Genomic DNA, 23,246 nt, shown 5'->3' with positions numbered 1-23,246 from the left:
TGTACAGGACCAGGTGTTAGGTGGGTCTTCTTCTGTTGTGAGAGGCGTATCCAAGGTTCGAGTCCCTGGGGCTTGACTGCTATCAGCATAGTTGGGAGGACCTGGTACAGTCCCTTCCTAGGAGATTTAAGGGCAGTCTTTGCTCTTAGTGATTCCAAATCAGATGGTGGAAGACCACTGGGAATGTTAATTTGTTGAGTCATAGCCAGATGTTTGAAGAAATTAGAAGAATTCAGGACCCAGTCCAGTTTACAGGTATATGACAAAACCTCAAAGACAGTTAACAGCACTAGAATCTAATGTCTACAAAAGTGCAAATAAAATTATTCCATGAATAATCCAGTTTTTCCCAGCTGTCCCAGCTTAGAAGTGGCTTCTGGAACACTCTTTCCCATTGTGCCCACTCACCTGGGTCCAGTACAAAGAGGCAGGGCCTGAGGTCTGTCACAAAGGAATTTGTCCCGCGTTGCCTGGGACCCAAAGTGGAGGAGAGCAGGTCATTGGAAAGACAGAATGATCTTTCTACATTTGCTGTAGAAAACATGTCAAATCTTCATCGCATGAAGAAGCAAAGAGTATGAGAGTATGCGGCCCAAAAGTCAGAAAGTATTATGGTGCCAGGATATTAATTAATAAAAATATTATTTTCCTGGATTTGGTGATGTTTGGGGTATTTGTCAACTGCTACGTTTTGAATATGGTGTCCCCCACCAAATTCACATGACCACCGTCACCCATTTCGGCCACCAGTAGTTTTTATTTATGGAAGTGGTAATGGTTTTCATTTATGATCATAAGTTAAAGTTTGCTTTTTAAATAAATGCATATAATTTGTTTAAAGGAAATCGGGAAGTAAGGCCGGTCCCAGGCTAGTCACACAAACACTGAAGGCAAAAGCAGCTGTGTGTTTGGTTAATCCGCTGATACGACACTGATCCTTTGCACGTCTGGTGCTAAATGTTTGCTCACGTGGCTTCCCCAAGGACGGAGTGTGACCAAACGGTGACGTTGAGTGCGCTGCCTTCCATGGGGCTGCAAGTTCTTCTATTCCTTACCCCTGCCACCCATGGAAGGGATACCACCGACCCTTCACACCCCCGCACAAGGGCCACCTCCTCTCTGACTTCTCTCAGGGCCTCACCACATACAGGCCAGATACGCGAGGACACAGATGGAGTCTGTGGAGCGCTCATTGTGTGCCAGGCATGGGCTAAGTGGCTTACAAGGCTTAGCTCATTCAATGCTCACAACAACCACGTAAAATAAGTTCTCTTATCAGCCGCCTCTCACAGGTGAGGAAACACTGAAGCTTAGAGAGCGCTGAGGAACAACATTTGCCGCCCCAAATGTTTCACTTTGGCATGAGGATTCATTTAGGCTGATTCTTTTTAAGAAACATAAGATGCGAAGTTTTTGTTACCACCCCTCAGCTGCCGCAAAGTTTGTAGAAAAAGGGCCTGTTCCAGGAAAAGAGCCGTGACTGGTGATATTTGCAGGAGAACATGGACTAGGTGTGGTGAGGGACACCCGGCAGGGCCTAGAGATCAGAGTCCACTCTATGTCCAGCAAGCATTCATTTGCCAAACAATTACCCTCAACACCCTCTTCTGTCTTTAGCTGAAGGTGGTATTTAAGGTGAGGGCTTTGACCATTATGGTGAGTTAGCTCTCCTGGGTCTCTCCCATGTACACGTGTTGTTAAACTCTTGTTAGATTTTTCTCCTGTTAGTCTGTCTCATGGCAATTGAATTCTTAGACCAGCCAGAAGAACCTAGAAGGGTAGAGGAAAATTTCTTCCTTCCTCAACATCCATGTTGTAACCTGTGTCAGAATTCCTTTCCTCCTTAAGGCTCAATAATATTGCATTGTGTGTAGAAACCACATACTGTCTATGACCACTAGTCATGTGTCGATGGACACTTGGGTTGCTTCTATCTCTTGGCTATTGTAAATAATACCATGACCACGGGTGTACAAATATCTCTTCAAGTCCCTGCTTTCAGTTCTTTAGGATATATACCCAGAAGTGGAATTGCTGGATCATACGGTAATTCTATGTTTAGTTTTTGAAGGAACCTCCATGCTGTTTTGCGGTGTCGTCTCAGCCGGCGTAGCGATGCTGTTTGGGAACACCTGTGGGCACCCATGTGGGCCTTTACCTTTCATGGGAGCCCCACAGGCCTTTCCCCAGCTGGAGCCAATGCTGTGGCTGCACACGCCCTTCTGCTTCTTTTTTTTTTTTTTTTTTTTTTTTTTGCGGTACGCGGGCCTCTCACTGCTGTGGCCTCTCCTGTCGCGGAGCACGGGCTCCGGACGCGCAGGCTCAGCGGCCATGGCTCGCGGGCCCAGCCGCTCTGCGGCATGTGGGATCTTCCCGGACCGGGGCACGAATCCGTGTCCACTGCATCGGCAGACGGACTCCCAACCACTGCGCCACCAGGGAAGCCCCTGTCATTGGATTTTATGTAATCAGAATGCTCCCAGCCTGTGCTCACTTGTGTCTGGCTCTGCTCAGATGTGAGGTTCACTGATGACCTTGCCTGTATCTGTGGTCCCTTTGTATCGCCGAGGTCTGGTCCATTGTAGGCATATCACCATTCGTTTTGCCTTTCTCCTGCTGGTGAACATTTGTGTTTTTTCCAGTGCGGGGTTATGATGGGTAAAGCTGCTGTGCACACGTGCACATATTCTCACATCTCTTGGGTAAATATCTAGGAGCAGAAAAGCTGGGACACGGGAGGGATAGACGTTTGACTTTACTATGTACGATCCACTGTTTCCAACGCTGTAGTAGTTTACACTCCCACCTGCAATGAATGAGAGTTCCAGTTGCTCCCTATCCCAGTTAATGAGGAAACGGTCCCCATGTCCCTGGTGTCAAAGAGGATTGCAAAGAATTTCCCCTTCTTTTCCTCCTTTCTGCTCTAACTGTGCCATCTGTCCCTTAAATCCGGTCAAATTTCAGGCATCTAGTGGGGATGGAGGGTAGACGGAGGAGGCATGTGGCCTCAGTCTATGGGAACATCTCAAAGAAGTCAGTCTTTGCAAATTCTGGGGCACTCAGGCAAGCACAAGAAGGGAGAGAGGTGCAGACACGTGCACGGCCCCGGGGCACCTGCTACCCACACGGTGCCTGTAGGACCCTTAGCTGATCATCCAGGCTTGACTGCGGGGCCCTGTCTCCAGCACATGGTGAGAACCTGCTTGACTTCAGCTAAGTATATTGTCACTATGTCTTTCCTCCTTGCCCCGCCCCCCGACCCAGCTGTTCCTGAATCTCTGTTTCAGTCAATCATTTCCTTTAATAAGGTGCTGGAGCCAATTAAAGACAGTTTATTCAATATATTGCCCCCACCTCCATGTCACTTGGAATGTTCTGTTATGTCCAAGACTTCTCCACTCCCCATTCTAAAGCTCAGAATCAAGGGAGAGAAGAGAAGGGAGAACTTCATAGAGAGGAGGGATCAGAAGCTCCCAAGGGCATCATTATACACAAGGATAAGGTAACCCCGTTACGAGGTTTTCTATTTGCAAAACATTTCTTTCTACATGATTATGATTATTTTTTAAAGATTTATTTATTTGCTGCACTGTTTCTTAGTTGCGGTACACAGGATCTTTTAGTTGCAGCATGCAAACTCTTAGTTGTGGCATGCATGCAGGATCTAGTTCCCTGACCAGGGATCGAACCCATGCCCCCTGCAGTGGAAGAGCAGAGTCCTAACCACTGGACCACCAGGGAAGTCCCTACGTGATTATGTTTTTATATGAGGAATAGTATCTTAAAGGGGAAGAATACCTTTTTGAGAACCTAAGTAGCCTCATATGGCTCAGGATACCACTAGTGAGCTGTGTGACCTTGGGCATGACCCTTAAGACTCTCTGAGCCTCAGTTTCTCTGTCTGGAAAATGGGTATAACCAGGCTTTCCCAGCTCCACCACCAACCCGTGCACAGGCAGCACCGTTGTCGTCTGGACACATGACACAGCCACACGCTCACGGATAGTGTCGTCTGGTAGCTCGCTGCAGTGTGAATGTGGTCAGGATCTCTGAGCCTACACGAACCCCTGTGAACTATTCGGTCACGGGTGGAGCGCAGGAGGAGAGTGGAGGGAAAGGGCACGGGATGAGGATCACCCACTTCCCTCTCCCAAGTATCATCCTCCACTCTCCTCCCTTGGCAACCTACCTTTCTCCCTTTCTCTAAACTCACTTCCTCTTGCTCCTGGCTCCTCCCCATTGAATAACCGCCAAATTGCTTTAGTTTCTATTTCTTTGTTAAGTCCTTCCCAGTGCAGAGGACTGCCCTGTCAGTGCGTAAAGTGGCAGCGGCCACGGAGACGGTGGAGAGATGGCCTTCGGCGGCGCCCAGCCTCCCTACCTGAGCCCAGTGAGTTCCGGGGCTGTGGGTAGCCTCAGCCAGGGGGAAACAGCTGTGGGGCTCTGAGGAAGCAGCTCATGCAGGTGGAAGTGGGTGGCATCCCAAAGAGAACATCACAAGGGCGGAAATGCCAGCTGGGGCAACCCTGACACAACTTCTGCTCTGCACCCGTCTCCCTGGTGCCGTTCAGGGCTGGAGGGGGTGAGCATCACTGGGATTTGTGCGTCTGACAAACGCTTACTGAGCTCTCTCCGGGTGCCTCTCCTCTTCTAGGTGCTCAGTGGGGGAAAGAAGGGCCTAAGTAACAACTGGAAAAGTGATGGCTTTTTTTGCATGAAGGGAGAAGTAAACAGGGCTTCTGGGGAGATTAACAACCCAGCACGGCAGTGAAGGGCATTTACTTTGAAGATGGCCTCTCTGGGGTCAGCCATTTACTAGCTGGGTGACCTCAAGCAAGTTACTTTACCTCTCTGAGCCTCCGTTTCTGCATCTGTATAATGGGGATAATCCTTAAGTCACTGCCCAGGGCTGAGGTAAGGATTAAGTGAGGCAGCACGTCGAGAGAGCTTGAACGGTGTCTGGCCCACTGTGGGTGCTCTGGAAGTGTTTAGAATTGTTACGAGTCTGGGGGCAGCAGGGAAGCCCTCCCAAGGAGGTGTCTGCTCCCTGAGGGGTGAGTGAACAAGGCAGGGCAGGTCAAGGGTGTCTGAGAAGAACCATCTCTGGAGTTAGCGGGGGGAGCGGGGCTGCCCCAGCACTGTGGGGTGCAAAGGGCTGCCTTCTCTGCCTTTTTGCTTTCTCTGGGGAGCCCCTGTAGCAGGCGGCCTTTGTAAACCCTCATCATCCCCATGTCATCCATGGAAAACTGAGGCTCAGAGAGGTGGCGGCCATTTGTCAAATGTCCCCAGATGGTAAGTGGCCGAGGAGGGAGGTGTCTTGATTCCCCCCCGCCCCCCGCCCCAGAGGAAGGAGGTGCCCCAGAGGGAGCACTGCGGGAGGACGTGGGCCCGCAGGAGGCAGCCCAGGCCCAGGAGGATTCTGTGGTCACTGTGTCCTGGGCCGGACCCTGCAGTAGGAGCCTCTCCCGGCCTCTGCTTCCCAAGAGGCCGGCAGGTGGGCTGACGGAGCCCTTCGTGGGGAGCGGGGGTGGGCGGAAATAGGTGCTGGGGAGCTGCTGGGGGGCAAACAGGCCAAGCCCGCCTCTGCAGGGGCCCCGGCGTGGCCTGTTTGCTCTGGGCAGTGTCCAAGTGCCACTCCGTCCATCTCGTGAGGGCTCCCAGGGTGGGGCTGGAGGAAGCTGGGCCACCCGGTGGGTGCTTCCACCATGGCCTCGGGGTCAGAACGTGTCACCTGGGCCTCTTGCTCCATCAGACGGGCGACCCGCAGTCCCTTCCAGGCCCTGGCGTTTTATTATTCAGGTGACGTGTTTTTACTTTCTAACCCTTGGATTCAAAAGCCAAAGATTTCAAATCAGAAGGAAACTCCTTCTATGGCAGCAGAGTCAAAACAAGGCCTTGGAAGTCCAGGCCAGAAAGTGGCTGGGCGCAGGCCTCACAGGCACCCGGAGCACCGTCCAGCCCACGTAGCCACCCTCTCCCAGGCCAGCCATTGACCTGAGTACCTGGGACCTCACTTCCTCCAAAATGCAGTGGGAAGGTCCTCTGCCTTGCCTGTCTGCTGAGGAGGGCACGCCTCCAGGACCTGCCTCTGGAGCCCCCCCATTCCTCGCCCACGCCCTGCCGGCCTCATCTGGCCCAGCCCCCAGAGGGCCAGGAGGGCAGCTGGTGTCACAGTCAGGACAGGACTCAGCTGTTTGGTCCAGGGGAACACTCGGTGAGCCAGGAGCGAGGATGTTCTGGGCTTCATCGTGAGAAGCAGACCGTGTGGTGGTTAGAAGCGTGGGTTAAAAGCATGTGTGGCTTTGGGCGAGTTATGCAACCTTCCTGTGCCTGTCTCCTCGTCTGTAAACGTGGCACTAATAATGACCGGGGCTGTGAGGATAACAAGATAACACAGACGGGGAAGGCTGGCCACCAGAAGGGCGGCAGTCCCTTTGGTTAAAAGCTGCCCCCTCTGGGTGAGCCCCCTGTGCCAGCTGTGGTTGGGTGGCCTCTGTGACACTGGGCCTCCAGAAGGGGGCTGCCCACCCTCTGGCCTGTAGGGCCTGACTCTGCTTTCCGGACCGGATAGGAAGAGGAGGAAAAAATCCTCAGCCTCCAGGCACAGCCCAGAGCTGAGAGCAAGTTCTGACCCAGCAGAAAGATTAAGTCATCCTCATGCAGACAGCTGCTATCGTCAAGGCCTTCCAGCCAAGGGCTTTCCACTCAGCCTTTCACCTAATCCTCTGAAGCACACTGCCAGGCTGGCAATGCTATTGTCTCACTGTTCCGGAGAGGGAATTGGGGTGCAGGCAGGTCAAGTGATTTGTTCAACATCAGAGCTGCCAGCACAGGGAGCTGGAAGGTGAGCCCAAGCTGTGGGACCATAAATCCAGCATAAAAATCCATCCTCCTAAGTCATACAAAGCAAAAGCATGTGCTGCTGTTTCCTGCTGAGGTCACACGCACACACACACACGCATACACGCACATACACGCACGCACACATACACGCGCACACACGCATACACACACACATACACGCACACACACACACATACACGCACGGAGGAGTCCTTGGCCAGCCAGGCTTAAAACAATACAAATTTATTCTCTTACGGTTCTGGAGGTCAGAACTCTAAAATCCAAGTGTCAGCAAGGCTATTTCCTTTTGGAGGCTTCAGGGGAGAATGTTTCCTTTTTATTTTTTTTTCTGCAACTGTTGAATCTCAAATGTTTTCATCTCTTTTTTTTCTTTTTAAGTGGTTGTTCCATTTTATTTTTAATTTTTAATTTTTTTGGCTGCATTGGGTCTTTGTTGCTGCGCGTGGGCTTTCTCTAGTTGCTGTGAGCCAGGGGCTACTTTTCGTTGCGGTGCGTAGGCTTCTCGGCGCACGGGCTTCTCTCTGCGGTGGTTTCTCTTGTTGTGGAGCACAGGCCCTAGAGCACGCAGGCTTTAGTAGTTGTGGCATGTGGGCTCAGTAGTTGCGGCGCACGGGCTTAGTTGCTCCGCAGCATGTGGGATCTTCCCGGACCAGGGCTCGAACCCGTGTCCCCTGCATTGGCAGGCGGATTCTTAGCCACTGTGCCACCACGGAAGTCCGAGAATGTTTCCTTGCCTTTTCCAGCTTCCAGAGGCTGCCTGCTTGCGTTGGCTTGTGGCCCCTTCCTCCTCCTTTAAAGCCAGCAGCTTCTTGCTTCTGTTGTCACATCTCCTACTACCAATTCTCCTCTTCTGCCTCCCTCTTTGAGGACCCTGTGACTACACTGGGCCCACCTGGATAATCCAGGATAACCTTTACATCTCAAGATCCTCAACCTAATTACATATGCAAAATCCCTTTTGCCGTGTAGAGCAACATATTCACAACTTCCAGGGATTAGAATGTAGACATTTTTGGTGGGACAGAGGGGAGGGCAGTAATCATTTAGTCTACCATACCCTCCTTGGAGTCAACCAATGTTAGCAGTTTCTTTGAATCCTTCCAGAAATGTTTTATTCATGGTAAGTAAATATATGTATATAGCCTCCCCAACCCATTTTTTAAATAGTACACGTGGCATCGTTCTGTATCAGTTCTCAAAGAGTCCCCTTCTTCCTCTTTTCTTCGTGTTCGGCCTCCACAGAAGCCACTGTATGGAAATACCGTAATTAATTTCACCATTTTCTTCTTGGTGGACTTTTGGACTCTCCGATGTTGTGCAATTATAACGTGGCAGTGAATAATCTTGCCTTTAGGATTATACTCGGTTTGAAGCAATCTTGTGTTTCAGAATTTGAGGTCACCATTTAAGACAATAAAATCTCACAAAGCTTTTCTTGGGGGAAATCCTTCCTTAAGATTAACCTGTACTGCCCGCCCCCATTATCCACACATGGCTTCCTCCCTTCTGCTTCCTTCTGTGCTCTGATGACCCCATCCCAACACACTCTGCTTTCAGTTCTTTATACCTTAGTGTGAATATGCTTAAGGGAAGGGCCCATACTTGCTAGGAGTATGCATTTTAAGCCCTGTCTGTCACGATGGTGTGAAAGGCTCTTAAGAGAACTTCAGGCTTCAACAAACAAATGAGGGGATGCTTTTTCCAGGAAGTACAGCATGCTGGTCTGTAACTGTGTCAGGCTGATTCTACTTCTTCAAAATCACTGGCATGGACAGAGACAACAGAAAGAACTCAGAGATGTAGAGAAGCCATGATTTGCTTAAGGTCACCAAAGTATTTAATGGCAGAGTTCAGATCTAACCTGAGGTGCCACAAGAGACACCTTTCCCAAAGGTCCATGGAGAGCAGAGTCTGTCTGAATGGGATCCTGGTGTTACAGGTTATCTCCCAGGGCGAGCTGTGCACATGAGTTAGGAGGGGTTTCTCTGGATCCTGAGTGGTTGTACAACTCAAGGACATAGGCTAGGACTGAACTGGGCTGGTGGGTGTTTTTTGTTTGCCTGCACAGTGTTTAGTTTAACTCGTTGCTAAAGCAAATTTAGAGAGAATAGTATCATAAACAACACATACCCGTCATTCAGTTTCAACTCATGACCTATCTTGCTTCATCTCTACCCAACCCTACTTCCCTTTCCACTTCTGGATTATTTTGAAGCAAATCTAGATATATCATTTCATTGCAAATATGTCATTCTATGTCTCTATAACAAAGGAACTCTTCTACAATCCTTTTTAAAGGATTTTCCCCCCAGAAATTAGAAAGTTTTACAGAAAAAAATTCCAGATTTGGGTCTTCTCCTAAAGACTTGGAAGCTCTGCCAACACTGGACCTGGATGGTAATCACTGGTTACAGCTGAGTGGACACTGCCTCTTTAGATAAGGAAGATGATGTCTACTTTGCCTCAGTCCCTACCACTCCCTATTGTACCCTACCTGGCCAGCTCACCTATACACATCACCTGCCTGGCTCCTGTACACATTTAATTTTTTTTAACATCTTTATTGGAGTATAATTACCTTACAATGGTGTGTTAGTTTCTGCTTTATAACAAAGTGAATCAGTTATACATATGACCCCATATCTCTTCCCACACATTTAATTTTTGTAAGGAATTCACTTGAAGGAGAAGGTAGAAAAGACTTGAACAACTTGAAAAATGTGAAAATTGACTAGGAGATAGAACTGTGTTTAAGGCAGTTTGTAGAACCACATTAGATAAAGGCATTCAGGAAGGAAGCTTTGAAAGTTGAGACATAAGCAATTTAGGAATTTTGATTAGAGAGACCAAGGTGGAAGGAAGCAGAGGGGCAGTAGAGAGATAACCTACTATGTACCAGTCTCTTCCACAGACTTTTTGTCACTCAATCATCAATCTCACTCAGAAGGTGGGATTTACCTCTATTTCACAGATGAGGAAATTGAGGCAAAGAGAAGTTAAATAAACTTCCCAAGGCCGCTAAGTTAACAAGGAGCTAAATTAGGGTTTAAATCTGGAGTATGCCTGGTTCTAAAATGAGGCAGCCCTCACAGTAACCGTGGATCCTTTATAGAGGCTCAGGAAAGAGAACGTAACAAAGTCATGGGGCCCAGGAGGGGTGGAGATGTCACATTAGGATTTTGGAGGATGCCAAGGGCCTGCGGGAAGGAATGGGAGCCCAGGAGCAGGAATAGAAGAGGGGGCTGCCCCGTGGTTGCAGAGAGCACCCGGGAAGAGGCACTTTCTGAGGCGGTGGAGGGCAAAGGTCACGGTCACCACTGTTCTCAGGGTGGGATGGGCAGGAGAGGGGAGGATGCCTTCTTCTTGGCCTGTTCAGGTGAGCAGAAGGTCTATCCTCGAGAACAGGTTGGTGGGTCTCTTTGGTCCCTTGGGCCCCCTGAGTCCCCAGTCAGGGGACTTTGCTAGGAACCTGGCCTGGGGTCCAGCAGCCCCCTCCTCACTCCCCTGGTTCCCTCCCATCTCAGGGCTGTGCACGTGCCACTTCTTCCTCTTAGCAGCTGTCACGCTGTCCCTGTCACATCCTCCCAGAGCCGGAGGGATCTCCTTCTCACAACCTCAGAACGTCTGTGTAACTTCCTCGCTGCAAGCCTGGAAGGTCCGTGGACCAGAGCCTCAATCTGTCCTGCTCACAGCTGCACCTGGCCCCTAGCCCAGGGCCCGACACCCAGGCCAGCCCCCAGCAAGTGCTGAAGGGGATGGAGAGAAGCAGGCCGGCCCGCTGACCACCGTCTCCTCCCGCAGGTCGTCCCCTTCACTGGGGTAATCCAAGGGGGTCTCCAGGACGGACTTCAGATCACCATCAATGGGACCGTTATATATTCCAACGGAAACAGGTACCTGGAATTGTTGTTTCTTGCAGCCTTGCCCCTGAGTGAACCAGGGCGCTCTCAGCTCAGGTTGGTCCACCCAGCATCCTCCGAGCTGCCCGCACCTGGCTCAGGGGATGAGCGGGGCCCAGCCCCTGCCAACAATGCACGGCACTCCTGCCATCTGCCAGTAGCGCCCAGGGCACCATTAACCAGACTCCCCAAAGATGGGGGAGGGGCCAATGAGAGCTCCCAGTCTAAGGAGGGAAGCAGCCCAGCCCAGAGGCAGAAGTTCTAGGACTAAGCATTGTATGCTATGACTCAGAGTTGCAAAAACATCACCTTCCTTCATTTCCTATAGCTGCCCTCATCTACTTCGGAACCCTCACTTGGTCTGACGTGGAAATAGTTAAACTTGCCATCAAAGTTGTAATTTGGTCTCTTTCAGTTTCAAGCTCTTTTCTGGAAAATGCTAAGTCAATTCAAAAAATAAATATCTTAGCACTGTTTCCAGCGCTCCTCCTAGCTCCCAAGGGGGCTTCCCAAGCGAAGAGCTTGCACGTATTCTCAGAGGCAGGAGGGTCCTCGGATGCTCACGCAGCCCTGGCTGACCTCTGCTGAGGTCCGGGTGGCTCGGGGGCCTGGCACCCGTGCCCAGTTTCGGTGGGGTCCACGTGGGCTGCACCCTGAGGTCCACAGTGCCCACGGAGGCCCCTCTGGACACGTGGCCCTCTCTCAGAAGCCTCTCTGTCCCAATCCCAGCTGGCTTCTGCCCCTACTTTTCCTCTCATCACTTTGTGTGGGGACTGGGGACCTCCTGGATCCTTTCGGGCCCCTCCCAGGCCCAGCCCTACCCCTGCATCTAGATTCTAGATGACTTCCTCTGTCATTGTTTCCCCTCCAGGTGGACATGGTCACACTGACCATGGGACTTTGAGAGCCCTGAGTGCCCCCAGGGGACTCGGAGGGAAGTGAGGCACCCAGATCCCCCAAAACTCTGCCAGCATGGGAGTCCCAGACCTCGACTCTGAACTTCCATTGCTTTCTCTCTCCCCCTTCCTCTGCCTACCCTTTCTCCCAACGCAGGAGGGCTTTCTACTCCCACCCTGTCTAATAGAATCTCTCCCTACCTCCGAGGGTCCCCCTTCTGATGGGAGCTTTTGCTCTCTCCCTTCCCTGGGGCAGGAATTTTCAAAGGAACACAGGAATGAAGCTGGAGGACCACAAAGAGAAAACTACACCCAGAGATATTTCAGAAACACTATTCTCCACTTTAAGAGGAATAGGGACTTAGATTTTCTCATTCCAGAGTCACTTGGAGTTTCCCTTCCCTTTGGTATTCCCCAGAGGGAGGGCGGTTGGGCTCAGGGCCAGGCCAGTTTCCCGCAGGCCCCGCTGGCTGAGGGCTCACAGAGTGCTCCGGTGTTGAGGACGGCATCCAGGACACAACCCCCGTAACCGAGAAAGAGAACGGGCTCTGGGGACTTCCCTGGCGGTCCAGTGGTCAGAACTCCATGCTTCCACTGCAGGGGGCACAGGCTTGATCCCTGGTTGGGGAACTAAGATGCTGCAAGCTGTGCGGCCAAAAAAAAAAAGTGGAGGGGCTATGCAGGTAGGGGCTCTGTCCATCGAGGGCCACCCTTGGGTGCAGGGCAGCGCCTGGCTCTGTGGGGCATGACATGGCAGCGAGGCGTGCTCTCTGACTGCTGTGTGTCTGTTGGGGAGACCAAAGTGACCCCGAGAGGCAGGCTGCGAACCACACTGGGGCTGAGTTCAGGGAAGGTGGTTAGAGACAGGCTCCTCGCTGGAGACCCTCAGAACCTCAGACTGGAGCTTGGTTTGGGGACACGAGTGAGCTCCGTCTGGGAAGAGGCAGAACAAACATTTATCGCGCCCACTTTGTGAGCCAGGTCCCTCGGAAGATTCTTTTGTTTCAGTCCTCACCTTAGAGTCAAGGCTGTACCCAAAGGAAGCTGGCATGGTGAGGGGCTTCCTCCGAGGAGAGATGGGAACAAAGAGTTGCTTGCTTGGGGATTTCCCCTGGCCGCCTTGTTAATCATCCTCGAAAGAAGGCAGTCACCCCCTTTCCAGGGTGCGGCAGCTTGAGGGTAGCGAGGTACAGGTTCATTGCAAATGACAAACAGTGAAGAGCTGGGGTCTGGGTCCGGGCCTGCTGACCTCACTCAGGTCAGGTGGACACACGCTAACATCTACAGGGGGACAGACGCGCACACTGAGGTCCCCACGCCCGGAGAGCTAGTGTTTATTCTATGCCTCCCCTTTAGGCACCGTCTCTGTAGGCGTCCCATCAATGGCACGTGCTCTTCCCATCTGTCCTCTTCTCTCTCAACTGAGCAAACGTGGGCTGGCCTCCAATGAGCGACCGCTTGGTGCAAAAGGTTCTCACTCCTAGGCACATTTCTCGACTTCCAACTTGGATAAATTTCTTTACCCATTTTCTACTTATTTTTAGAAAATCACACTGTAAGGGCAAAATGTGGTAACTGCACAAAAACATACTAAGTGCAAATCAGGTGAGCAAAAAAGATGGCAACGACTAAGGATGGGTACAAACCAGCCACGCAGGTCGTAGGCAGGATCCCAGATAGATGTCAGTCAAAGGCGTGAGACCCTCCTGTTCCCACCCTTGGCAGTAAACCAGGATACCAAGAGCACTGTCTAATTTCCCTTGGCCTAGGTTTGCTGTGAACTTTCAGACCGGCCACAATGACAATGACATTGCCTTGCACTTCAACCCTCGGTTTGAAGAAGGCGGATATGTGGTCTGCAACACGAAGCAGAAAGGAAGCTGGGGGGCTGAGGAAAGGAAGATGCAAATGCCCTTCCAGAGGGGGTGTCCCTTTGAGCTCTGCTTCCTCGTACAGAGCTCGGAGTTCAAGGTGAGCAGGAACTCTCCTCTCTTCCCTTCAGCTGCCTGTCCCCCAGCCTTATCATGCGCAGTGAATAGCGTTTAAATAGTCACGTGAGAAACACCTTTGTTGCTTGTAAGGATGCAGTCTCCTTAGGCACCTTCACCTGCAGCTACATATGCACCTGTTGCTTCTTTTACTATGGAAATAAGCACTAGATAAGTCACCACGGTGCTTTTTGGCCTCCTGGGTCTTTAAAGTCCAAATTATTTCCGTTCCTCTGCCCTTCTTCCACTCCAGGTCCCTGGTAACATTTGTTTTTGTTACATTGTTGCAGCCTTTATCCAGGTGTTATTAATGGCTTAGTTTTGCAGGGCATTGCAAACTGCTTTTGCAAGCAGCGCAGTGTCTCTGGGCTTGGGGAGACGGGAGAAGGGGTGAGTACATCTGTGTCTATGCCTCTCTGTGTGAACATGAATGTTCCCAACCCCTCAACATGCAACCTGACGTCACCTCTGCTCCCCAGGAACATTTGTATGCATATTTCAGTAACACCCCAGGTGACCTAAGATTAGAAAGACAAACCTACTGCAATAAACAAACAACCATAAGAACTAAAAAGCCAACAACCAGAGCCACGTAGGGATTGTGTTTGGGTCACAAGCATGTTCCTGTAACTGGCACAGCTCTGAAGGCTGATGCCCCCGACCTACAGGGGATGGATGTGAAAACTAGACACAGGTCTAAACTTCTAGAAGCAGGGGTCCCAGAAGCTTGGGTGAGTTCCCACCTGGCCAGGGACCCCCTCCTGGAACATGCACTCATCTCGGCAGGTGATGGTGAACAAGAACCTCTTCATGCAGTACGCACACCGCGTGCCCTTCCACCGCGTCAACACCATCTGCGTCACGGGCGCCGTGCAGCTGTCCTACATCAGCTTTCAGGTCAGACTGTCCACCCGGCATCCGCCCCCAGGGGCTGGGTGCAGGGCCCGGTCCACTGTGCCCAGGCCCTGCTGCGTGGGCCCCAAAGTGCCAGCCAGTCTCCTTTCCAGGTGGCTCTGGGACACACCTGTGGCTCCCCCGTCCTGTCCCTCTTGTGTCGCTGTTTCTGTCTGGGACACCTGCTTCAGTCTCCCGGGCTCCTAGGCCACTCATCTCTGTCATTCCCACCCTGGTTAGGAGGCTGTGTGGTTCTAGAAAGACCCGAGGCTTGGGAATCAAACTGAATCCAGCTCAGATCTCCAGCTCTGCCATTCTCATGGGCTGGGGGATCTTAGACAAGTGACTTCACCTCTCCCAGCCTCAGTTTCCTCACCTGTGGAAGGAGCAGGGTCTCTGCCACCCCATAGGTCCTTGTGTGAGTTCAATGAGGCGATACACATCAGAGGTCACAGAACAGCCTGCGTGGGCCACACTTGGGTCTATTTGACCCTCTCTGTCCTTTAAAATTTTTGAATGTGTTACCAGCATCTAAAAGGTCAGCAGAAGCGTTTTGTTTTGTTTTGTTTTAATTAATTAATTTATTTACTTATTTATGGCTGCGTTGGGTCTTTGTTGCTGCACGTGGGCCTTCTCTAATTGCATTGAGCGGGGCTCTAGGCGCGCGGGCTTCAGTAGTTGTGGAACGTGGGCTTCAGTAGTTGTGGCGCATGGGCTTGGTTGCTCCGCGGCATGTGGGATCTTCCCGGACCAGGGCTCGAACCCCTGTCCCCTGCATTGGCAGGCGGATTCTCAACCACTGCACCACCAGCGAGGTCTCTCAGCAGAAGTTTTGCAAGGTGAAAAAGTTCTGGAGCTGGATGGCGGTGATGGTTGCCCAGCTATAGGAGTCGACTTAATGTCACTGAAAAATAGTTCAGATGGTCAATTTGATGTGCATTTCACCGCAGTTTAGAAAAAAAAAAAAAGGTCAGGCGATAGCACATGGTCATCTGGATTTCTGGTTTTTTGTGAAAACTGGAACGATTGGGGAATGCTGGGCCCACATTCTGCAGGGCCCCAGGCCGCTGGTTGGGAGCTGTCAGCACCGCTTTGGTATTTGAGTGTGTTCCCTGCGATGGGAAGGCACACAGCAGGCCCCTGACAGATCTGAGGCCCTTTCTCTTTGGTCCTCATCTCTCATATTCCTTCCCGCCCTAACTCCCCCTGTGGGGTTGGGGAGAGAGGAGAGAGAGACGGAGGTGGAGAGAGAGACAGCCAGCCTGCCGTCACTCCCTGGAGCGTAACCTTCCCTCTGCCCGTCCTGGACACCCCCACTCCGCCTGCTTGCCTGTCTGTCTCCCTCTTGCCTGTGGCCCCTGCTTTTCCCCTCTTCCGTTAGGGCTTCTCTTCAGCCCATGGCACCTTTATGTTTTAACAGAACACCGGCGCAGCTCTCATCCCGCCCGCCTTCTCCACGGTGCAGTTCTCCCAGGCTGCCTGTTTCCCACACAAGCCCAAGGGGCGCAAACCGAAAGTGAGTTCAGTGGAGGCCTGGGGAGGCTGAGCTGTCAGCAGGAAGGACAGAGCGCTCGAGACGCTGGTCCAGCCAGCACGCCAGCCAGGGTCTCCAGGGCCTGTCATGCCCAAAGGTTCCCTGCCTCCATCCACAGCCCCGGGCCCAGAGCTGGGGACCTGGGAGCTGTCCTTGGCTCTTCCTGTCTCTCCTTATCTCTCCAGGGCACCAGTACCTCTCTTCCCAAAGCCACTGCCTTGGTCCAGGCCATCTGCCCCCTCAACACTCTGACCACGGCCTGGTTCCCCACGCCCCACTCACCCACCACAGTGACCTTCCTATGCACAAATCTGATCACGTCCTCCCCTTGCTTTAAAGTCCTAAAGGCCCCAAGTCCCTCTAGATAAAGTCCAGATAGCAGGACCTGCAGAATCCTCCCCAATCTTGCCCCAGCCTCCCTCCCGGCTTCATCCCTCACCCAGGAAGCTCACGCAGCCTCCACTGCTCACTTGGGGCTCTCTCAGGCCACCGTGCTTTCTGCACATGCTGTCCCAGTGCTGAAAGCACCCTTTGCCACCCACATCCAGCCTCTCCCAAATGGCCCTTCACAGCTCTCCTTAAGTGTCACTCCTCTGGAGCACCGTCCCCGGAGCAGATCTCTGGATGCCCTCCTGAGTCACCACAGACTTTGGATATCTCTGTGCTATTCCAGTCGCCACGTCCTGCTCTCATTGTGTCTATGTGTGTCTCCTCACCACTCTCCTCCCTCCTTCCCTACACCCACCAGGCCCTTTGTGGGCTGGGATTGTAGCTGGTTCACTTGTGTATCCCTAGCATTTTGCACAGTGCCCGGCATGCAGTAGGGACTCGGTTAGTGAACGTGGAATAGGTTTGCGAGAGGAACAGTCTGCCGGGTGAAGGCTGGGGCCCGGACAGGAAGGGGAGCAGGCCTGGCCCTTTCTTTGGCCACTTGAGCAGCGGGGACTGGGAGGAAGGCCGTCTCTCTACCCAGCCTCCCTGGGCCCAGCACGGCGCAGCTGGGGCACCTGCCTTCTGCCATGCGGACGCAGGACTGGTGGGGCCGCAGGCAGCCTTCGCAGGGCAGCCCGACTTTGGCCCTGGCCTGGGGAAGACAGGGTGTGGTGGATACAATCAGCAGAACTGGGTACCATCTGGATTTTCTCTCTTGTTACCTGGGTGCGCTCGGGCAAGTTGCCTAAGCTTTCTGAGACTAGTTGCCTCACCGGCGAAATAGGAGGCAAGGATGCCTCCCTCGTTGTAAAGTCTTGAAGCCAGAGCCTGGCACACGGCAGGCCTTCAGCCAATGTAAGTTTTCACCTTATGGGTGAAACGTGGCAGCGGGAGTAACGGCTTGGCCTCCGGGAGCTAAATGGTCTGCATCAGACACACCCTCCTCTCCTTCTGAAGGAGCCAATGGGAATGTTCCCCCTCCCCACCCACCCTGCATAACCACAGTGTACCCGGGACGCTGGGTGAGAATCTGGGCGCCCAGAAGGCTCAGGAGGGAGGCCGCGTGTGGGGAGGCATTTCTTACCACAGCTTCTGCCGCCGTGTTACTCTCGTGTGGCACCAGCGTTAACCACCACTGTGGTTTCTCATCCCCTTCAGCCTCCAAGGATCTGGACGGCCGGCTCGGCTCCCATTGTAAGTGTCTTGCTCTGTCTACGGAATCTCTTCACTTCGGCTTTTCCTGTGGGTTAAAAGGAGGAGGCGGAGTCAAGCGTGGAGCCTCTCCCATTGGAGGGAAGGGCCGCCAAGGCCAGACCCTTGGGCCATCTGCCCGGCTGGGGTGATGGTGGGAGGGAGTTCGGGTGCGGGGAGGGGTGGCTGGCCCTGATGAATCGGGAAGGAGCCCCAGTGGCCGCTGGTTTGCTCAAGGCCCTGCCACTCTGTGGGCAGCCACAGGACACCAAGGCCCCACGTTCACTTCTTCCTTCTGCAAAGCGAGGCTGTGCTAGAGAGATTGCCCTGAGAAAAATGCAGGCCACAGGCCACAAATGCAGGCCATGTTTCTTCTCCAGAGAAGAAACACCTCTACCTGCCAATTTTGGGGCGTCTGGTCAGGCTGATGGGGCTGGTTACAAGCTCAAGATGACCTCACCTAAGAGGAGTGTGTTAGGTGGTGCCCTCTGGTGGCAGGTGGCAGTCTTCACACCGGTGAGAGCCGGTTATAATGGGGCTTCTTTCTTCCAGACTCAGACCGTCATCCACACCGTGCAGAGCACCCCTGGACAGATGTTCCCTGTAAGTCTGAACGCTCTGGTCAGCTCACAGCCCCACCGCGTGCCCCTTTCCCAAGGAGTGAATTCTCTAGGCCCAGAATCAGGAAGAAAGCAGTTTAGCAAGGAAGATGGGGACAATTGGGGCTGGGCCCTCTGCTTAGGAGAAACGCACGTAAAACTCTCCTTGGGACAGTAGAGATTCTGGATCAGGCTGGATTTACCCAACGACCCAAGAAATAGGACCCTAGGGACCAACAGGAAAACGGGTCCTTCTGCCCCTGAGAGGGGAGTGCAGTGGTCCCCGTATCTGGATACGAGACCCTCCATCCTGAGGACAAGCCCCCAGGATGTCACTGCTGATCACAGGTTTAGGCTGCTTCTCCTCCTCCTGTGCCAGTGCAGAGCACACGGGGGCCTGGAGTCAGGGGGCTGCCCTTGGAGGGGTTGAGGGGCAGGTGACCATGATGGGATCCAGGAACACAGCAGGAGTCCCGCCAAGGCTGACATGGGGAGGAAGGTGACTGGGAGAATCCAACGCCTGAAGCCTCACGACCTCAGTCTCCCATTGGAGCATCGCCTCTAGAACGTGCCAGGGCGTGTGTGTGTGTGCGTGCGCGTGCGCGTGTGCGCACACTCCCGTACTGAATTTCCCGCTCTCTTTTCAGCAGAATCCCATGATCCCACCCATGGCATATCCCAACCCAACCTATGTAAGTGGTTTCTCTGGGAGGGGTGGAGTTCTGGTTTGTGTTGTGCAGGGTTGGGGTAGGGGAAGAGGGGAGGGCAGCTTACAAAATGAAAAGCAGTCCCTTAGTAAACTGAAGTTCTGGAAACGTCCAGGTAACTTAGAAGACTTAGGAAAGGGGCTTTCACCTTGAAAATCGTCCCTTCACCATGAGCATATTACACGGTCTTCCCTTCTCAGCCCAAGCATCCTTTGTGTCCAACCAAAGCTCTTTTCATGATAGTAAATGCCCGTTAATTTGAGGAATGCTGGAAAGTTTTCCTTTGTCATTTACTGAGCCAAGTAAAGATACCATGGAGTTCTTTCTTGAAGATACAGGCACAGTTAAGTTGTCGACTGACAGTCCAAACGCACAGAAGTTGTCATGAAGTTTCTCTTGCAGCGGCGGCTGCTCTGGCCGCTGCCATCTGACCTGCCCCCTCCTCCCCACAGCCGATACCTTTCTTCACCTCTATCCCCGGTGGGCTGTACCCCTCCAAGAGCATCATGGTGTCGGGTACCGTCCTGCCCAGTGCTCAGAGGTAAGCCAGGGTTCCTGGGGAGAAGAGACACCCCAAGGTCTTTCGGGCCATTCCCCCGGCTCGGGGCAGAGAGTCCATGGGAGCGGCCCATCCCCAGGTTCTACATCAACCTGTGTTCCGGGAGAGACATCGCCTTCCACCTGAACCCCCGCTTCGACGAGAATGCCGTGGTCCGCAACACGCAAATCAACAGCTGCTGGGGGTCTGAGGAGCGAAGCCTGCCCCGACAGATGCCCTTCTTCCGAGGCCAGAGCTTCTCGGTGAGATGCTGCAGCCCCGAGCTGGGAGGGGCTCTCGAGGGGCAGTGGAGTAGCGGGTGGAGGCCATCTGGGGGCACCTTGATCGAGACAGGAGCTGATGCCTCTGGGGTGAGGATGGGGCCCAGAAGAGGGGAAAGTGTTCCCCAAATTACTGCTACTATCATTTTACTGTCACTGTCCCACATAAGGCAGGTGGCAGGTACCACCTGCTGTTACAGATGAGACTAACTGACACGTGCAGGTTACTTGCTAAGGTCACACAGCCAATCAGTGCCAAATCGAACTCAAGAATGAGGTGTCATCCATTCACTCACTCACTCATTCATGAATGAGGTGTCATCCATTCACTCACTCACTCATTCATGAATGAGGTGTCATCCATTCACTCACTCACTCACTCATTCATTCATTCAACAGTCATTTATCAGCTATTTCATCCAGGCCCACTTTGAGCAGCAAGTACCCCAGGTACTGGGGGGCAATGAGGAAACAGTCCAGGTCCTGCCCCCATGGAGTTTACAATCAAGGTCGGGGAGGAACAAGGAAACAAATGTACGGACAGATCGCTGCAGAATAGCAACGGGTACTACGTGGAGGGCAAAGTAGAATAAGAAATAAGTGAGCTCTGGGCAGGGGCCATGCTTCCTCAGGTGGGGGCAGACCTTGGAGGAGGCCCCAGCGCAGGCGGGACCTCAGTGGTAGGAGGAGCCCATCTTGCAAAAAATCTAAGGGGCAGCAGAGGGAGCTGATATTAGCGCCGAGGCAGAGGGTCATGGTCGTGGCCTGTCTAGGAAGCAGGAGGCCCCGGGGCTTCTGGGAGAGCGAGGATGGGGAGGTGGCGGGTGGCACTGCTGGCGGCCCGGACGACACAGAACTGGGTTCTCGGCCCTGACTACGTACTCAAATCACCTGAGAGCTTGAAAAAGAAAAAGCAATGCCTGGTCCCACCCCAGGCCCACGAGAGGGTGAGCCTGGACACCCGTATTTTTAAATATGCCCTAATGCTCCTCACCCAGGGTTGAAAATATGCCCTAATGCTCCTCACCCAGGGTTGACAATGACCGATGTAGGGCCTTGTGGGTCATGGATTCTGAATTTTAGCCCAGGGTGTTGATGTGTTTCAAGCCAGAGAGCAATATACTTTGATAGCTGTGTGACCTTGAGCAAGTGTCGTAACAGCTCTGTGCCTCCGTTCCCTTATCTAAAATATGGGACTGCTAGTAACATTGATCTCACAGAGATGGAAGAAGGAAATGAAATCGAGTCTGTGACACGCTTAGGACAGTGCCCGGTGCGCAGTGACTCTGCCGCTGCTGTTAGCTATGTGATGGGGACGATGGTATTCTAACAGCTGTGCTGCCACCGCCTCTGGGAGAATGTCGGGGTGGAAGAGACAAGTTAGGAGGCTGCCGCAGCAGGAGTGCAGACGCCCAGCACCCCTGTGTGCCGGGTCCTAGGGGCATGGATGACACAGGCCAGCATTTGTGTCCCTAGAGGCTCAGGGTCCAGCCAGAGGGTAAGGATAGGGGTGCGGGACACAGCCTGAGGGCGGCGCCTGACTCAGCTAGGAGGGGCTCAGGAGTTGGGGAAAGGCCGGGAAGGCTGGCTGCAGGAGGGCGAGTCCTGGAGGGGGAGTAGCAGTGATCCACGTGGACGAGGTGTGCAGAGCGGGGAGCCCAGGGGACGGGTGTTCTGGGGGGAGGAAGAGGATATGTAGAAGCACAGGGAAGGAGAGCACGAGGCGTGTTCGGGGAAGAGCGAATCCTTCGGCGTGGCTCGAATGGAGGTGTGGGTCTTGCTTAACTAACGTCTGGGGAAGGTGGGAAGGAGGGAGGCAGACGTGAGGCTGCCTTTGGCTTTGAGGACAGTCCAGGCGGGGTACAGATGCCGGGGCCTCTCGTCCAGGTGTGGATCATGTGTGAAGGTGCCTGCCTCAAGTTGGCCGTGGACGGCCAGCACCTGTGTGAATACTACCACCGCCTGAAGAACCTGCCCACCATCAACAGCCTGGAGGTGGGGGGCGACATCCAGCTGACCCACGTGCAGACATAGGCCAGCCCTGCCCTGGGCTGCCGTCTGGCTCTGCTCATCACCCCCACCCGCCCCGGATCCTGAGCTCTGCTGGAGAGACCACGTCCTTGGCTGGCTCTGCTTCTGGCCAGGTCCACCTCGTCCGACGCCACTAGCTGTCACTCACGCAGGAGGCTGTATCCTCGGCGCCTCCCCTTCCTCCAATCTTTAACCTCTCCTCCTCCCGGAAAGCTACCCTGATGACACCCCACTGGTCCCCACCAACGGACAGGAGCCTTCTCAGCAGGGGGCTCTCCCCTTTCCCAGTGTCCTTCGAATAAAGAAAGAACAATGCTTGTCGGCACGTGTGCCTGGGATGGCCATGGTTTGGTAACTGAGTTTGGAGACCTTCTGGAGTCTCTGGAATCGGGGAGGTCCAGGCTGAGGGAAGAGGGGGAAGAGAGCACGGGCTCACTTGGATCAGCGGGTGGTTCCTGACCTCCAGGCCTGCTCCCAGCGGGTCCTCCACAAACCCCACAAGGGTGTGGGCGAAAGCTCAGGCCTCTTGGACAGGCATCGCTGACGCAGGAAGCTTGGTGATGGAGGTGAACCCAGGAAATGGCCCCATGCTTCTGAGATGGGCCAAGGGCTGGGCTGGGCTCCCAAGAAGCCGACTCGGAAGAGAGGCCTGTTTGTGTGCTTCTGCTGTGGGTCCCCCGGTGTCAGGGGTCAGGGTGTGCGTGGGAGAAAGAGAGTCAGCGTGCGGGGTTCTGCCAGTCACTGAGCCAGGGCATGGGGATGGCTCTGTGTCCCCACGATGCCAACGCATCCTGCTAGCTCCAAGAATCCTGTCCTCGGGAACCAGGGTGGGGCTCAGAGCATCCTCAGACCAGCAGTACCAGCAGCACCTGGGGCCGTGAATCCCCGGCCCTGCCTCGGACCTCCTCAACGCCTGCGACGTGACAAGATCCCAGGTGGTCTGCTGCACGCTGGAGTGGGAGAGGCACTGGCCTAGGGGACTGTCGTGCAGATGCGTCGCTGGGACGCTGAGGTCGCATGCCCCTTTCTCCCCCGCTACCGGACCCGAGCAGGAGTGGTGGAGGGGAGAAGCGGGCCGGGGAGCCAGTGAGACAGAGTCCCAGCCCAAGCCGGGAGCCAGATTTTGCCAAACCCTCGCTTAGCCCCTGGCTGAGTTCCTTCCTTGCTCTCACCGGGCTCAGTCCCTTGAGAAGCCTTCCCCGTGAAAGACGTGTGTCCTTCCCTCACTGCCAAGTCCTTGACACGCAGCCCAGCCTCGCCTGTGCTGTCACCCAGGGCCCAAATCGTTACTGGCCAAACTTTCACGAAACAGGCAGCCCCAGAGCAAAAGGCGGTGACCGCGTAAGACCGGGCTGTGGTCTAGGCCTTCGCTAAAGACCTGGCAGCCTCGCG

At 53.6% G+C, this 23,246-nt stretch overlaps 2 protein-coding genes across 10 annotated transcripts in view; one reads left to right on the top strand and one right to left on the bottom strand.

The window, feature by feature from the left end:
• The first annotated feature begins 4,248 nt into the window (after positions 1 to 4,248).
• Positions 4,249 to 22,179, top strand: LGALS9 (galectin 9). 8 transcript variants are annotated; one of them, XM_073798004.1, is made up of 11 exons: positions 4,249 to 4,390; positions 10,666 to 10,757; positions 13,429 to 13,630; positions 14,434 to 14,544; positions 15,962 to 16,057; positions 17,666 to 17,701; positions 18,251 to 18,301; positions 18,948 to 18,989; positions 19,457 to 19,545; positions 19,707 to 19,805; positions 21,711 to 22,179. In XM_073798004.1, the coding sequence occupies exons 1-11, from the start codon at positions 4,352 to 4,354 to the stop codon at positions 21,787 to 21,789; spliced, it is 936 nt and encodes a 311-aa protein (XP_073654105.1). In that variant the 5' UTR covers positions 4,249 to 4,351; the 3' UTR covers positions 21,790 to 22,179. The 8 variants fall into 8 exon arrangements, with proteins under 8 accessions (XP_073654105.1, XP_073654104.1, XP_073654106.1 ...); XM_073798003.1 differs by having other exon boundaries at positions 18,945 to 18,989; XM_033847272.2 differs by having other exon boundaries at positions 4,250 to 4,390; positions 19,643 to 19,805.
• Positions 7,071 to 23,246, bottom strand: part of NOS2 (nitric oxide synthase 2) — a 54,235-nt gene continuing 38,059 nt past the window's right edge. Inside the window, exons 26-27 of one of the 2 annotated variants that reach the window (XR_012328711.1) lie at positions 17,592 to 17,747; positions 7,071 to 15,445 (exon numbers count right to left, since the gene is read on the bottom strand). Coding sequence is in view for 1 of the 2 variants with exons in the window: in XM_073797999.1 (XP_073654100.1) it covers positions 17,733 to 17,747 (15 nt within the window). In the remaining variant the exon portion in view is untranslated. Of the gene's footprint in view, positions 17,748 to 23,246 lie in introns of both variants that reach the window. The other variant, XM_073797999.1, reaches the window with a different exon arrangement.

The sequence above is a fragment of the Tursiops truncatus genome, chromosome 20 (genome assembly GCF_011762595.2).
Source record: "Tursiops truncatus isolate mTurTru1 chromosome 20, mTurTru1.mat.Y, whole genome shotgun sequence".
In the NCBI taxonomy this organism is placed as follows: Eukaryota; Metazoa; Chordata; class Mammalia; order Artiodactyla; family Delphinidae; genus Tursiops; species Tursiops truncatus.
This window is presented reverse-complemented; position numbering and strand designations above follow the sequence as displayed.

Bases quoted from the DNA above. Each gene is read 5' to 3' on its own strand.
- LGALS9 (XM_033847270.2), top strand. From the start codon at position 4,352: ATGGCCTTCGGCGGCGCCCAGCCTCCCTACCTGAGCCCA. The intron at 18,302-18,944 runs GTAAGTCTGAAC...CTCTCTTTTCAG, and splicing joins CCCCTGGACAGATGTTCCCT to CAGAATCCCATGATCCCACC. The intron at 19,546-19,642 runs GTAAGCCAGGGT...GCCCATCCCCAG, and splicing joins GTCCTGCCCAGTGCTCAGAG to GTTCTACATCAACCTGTGTT.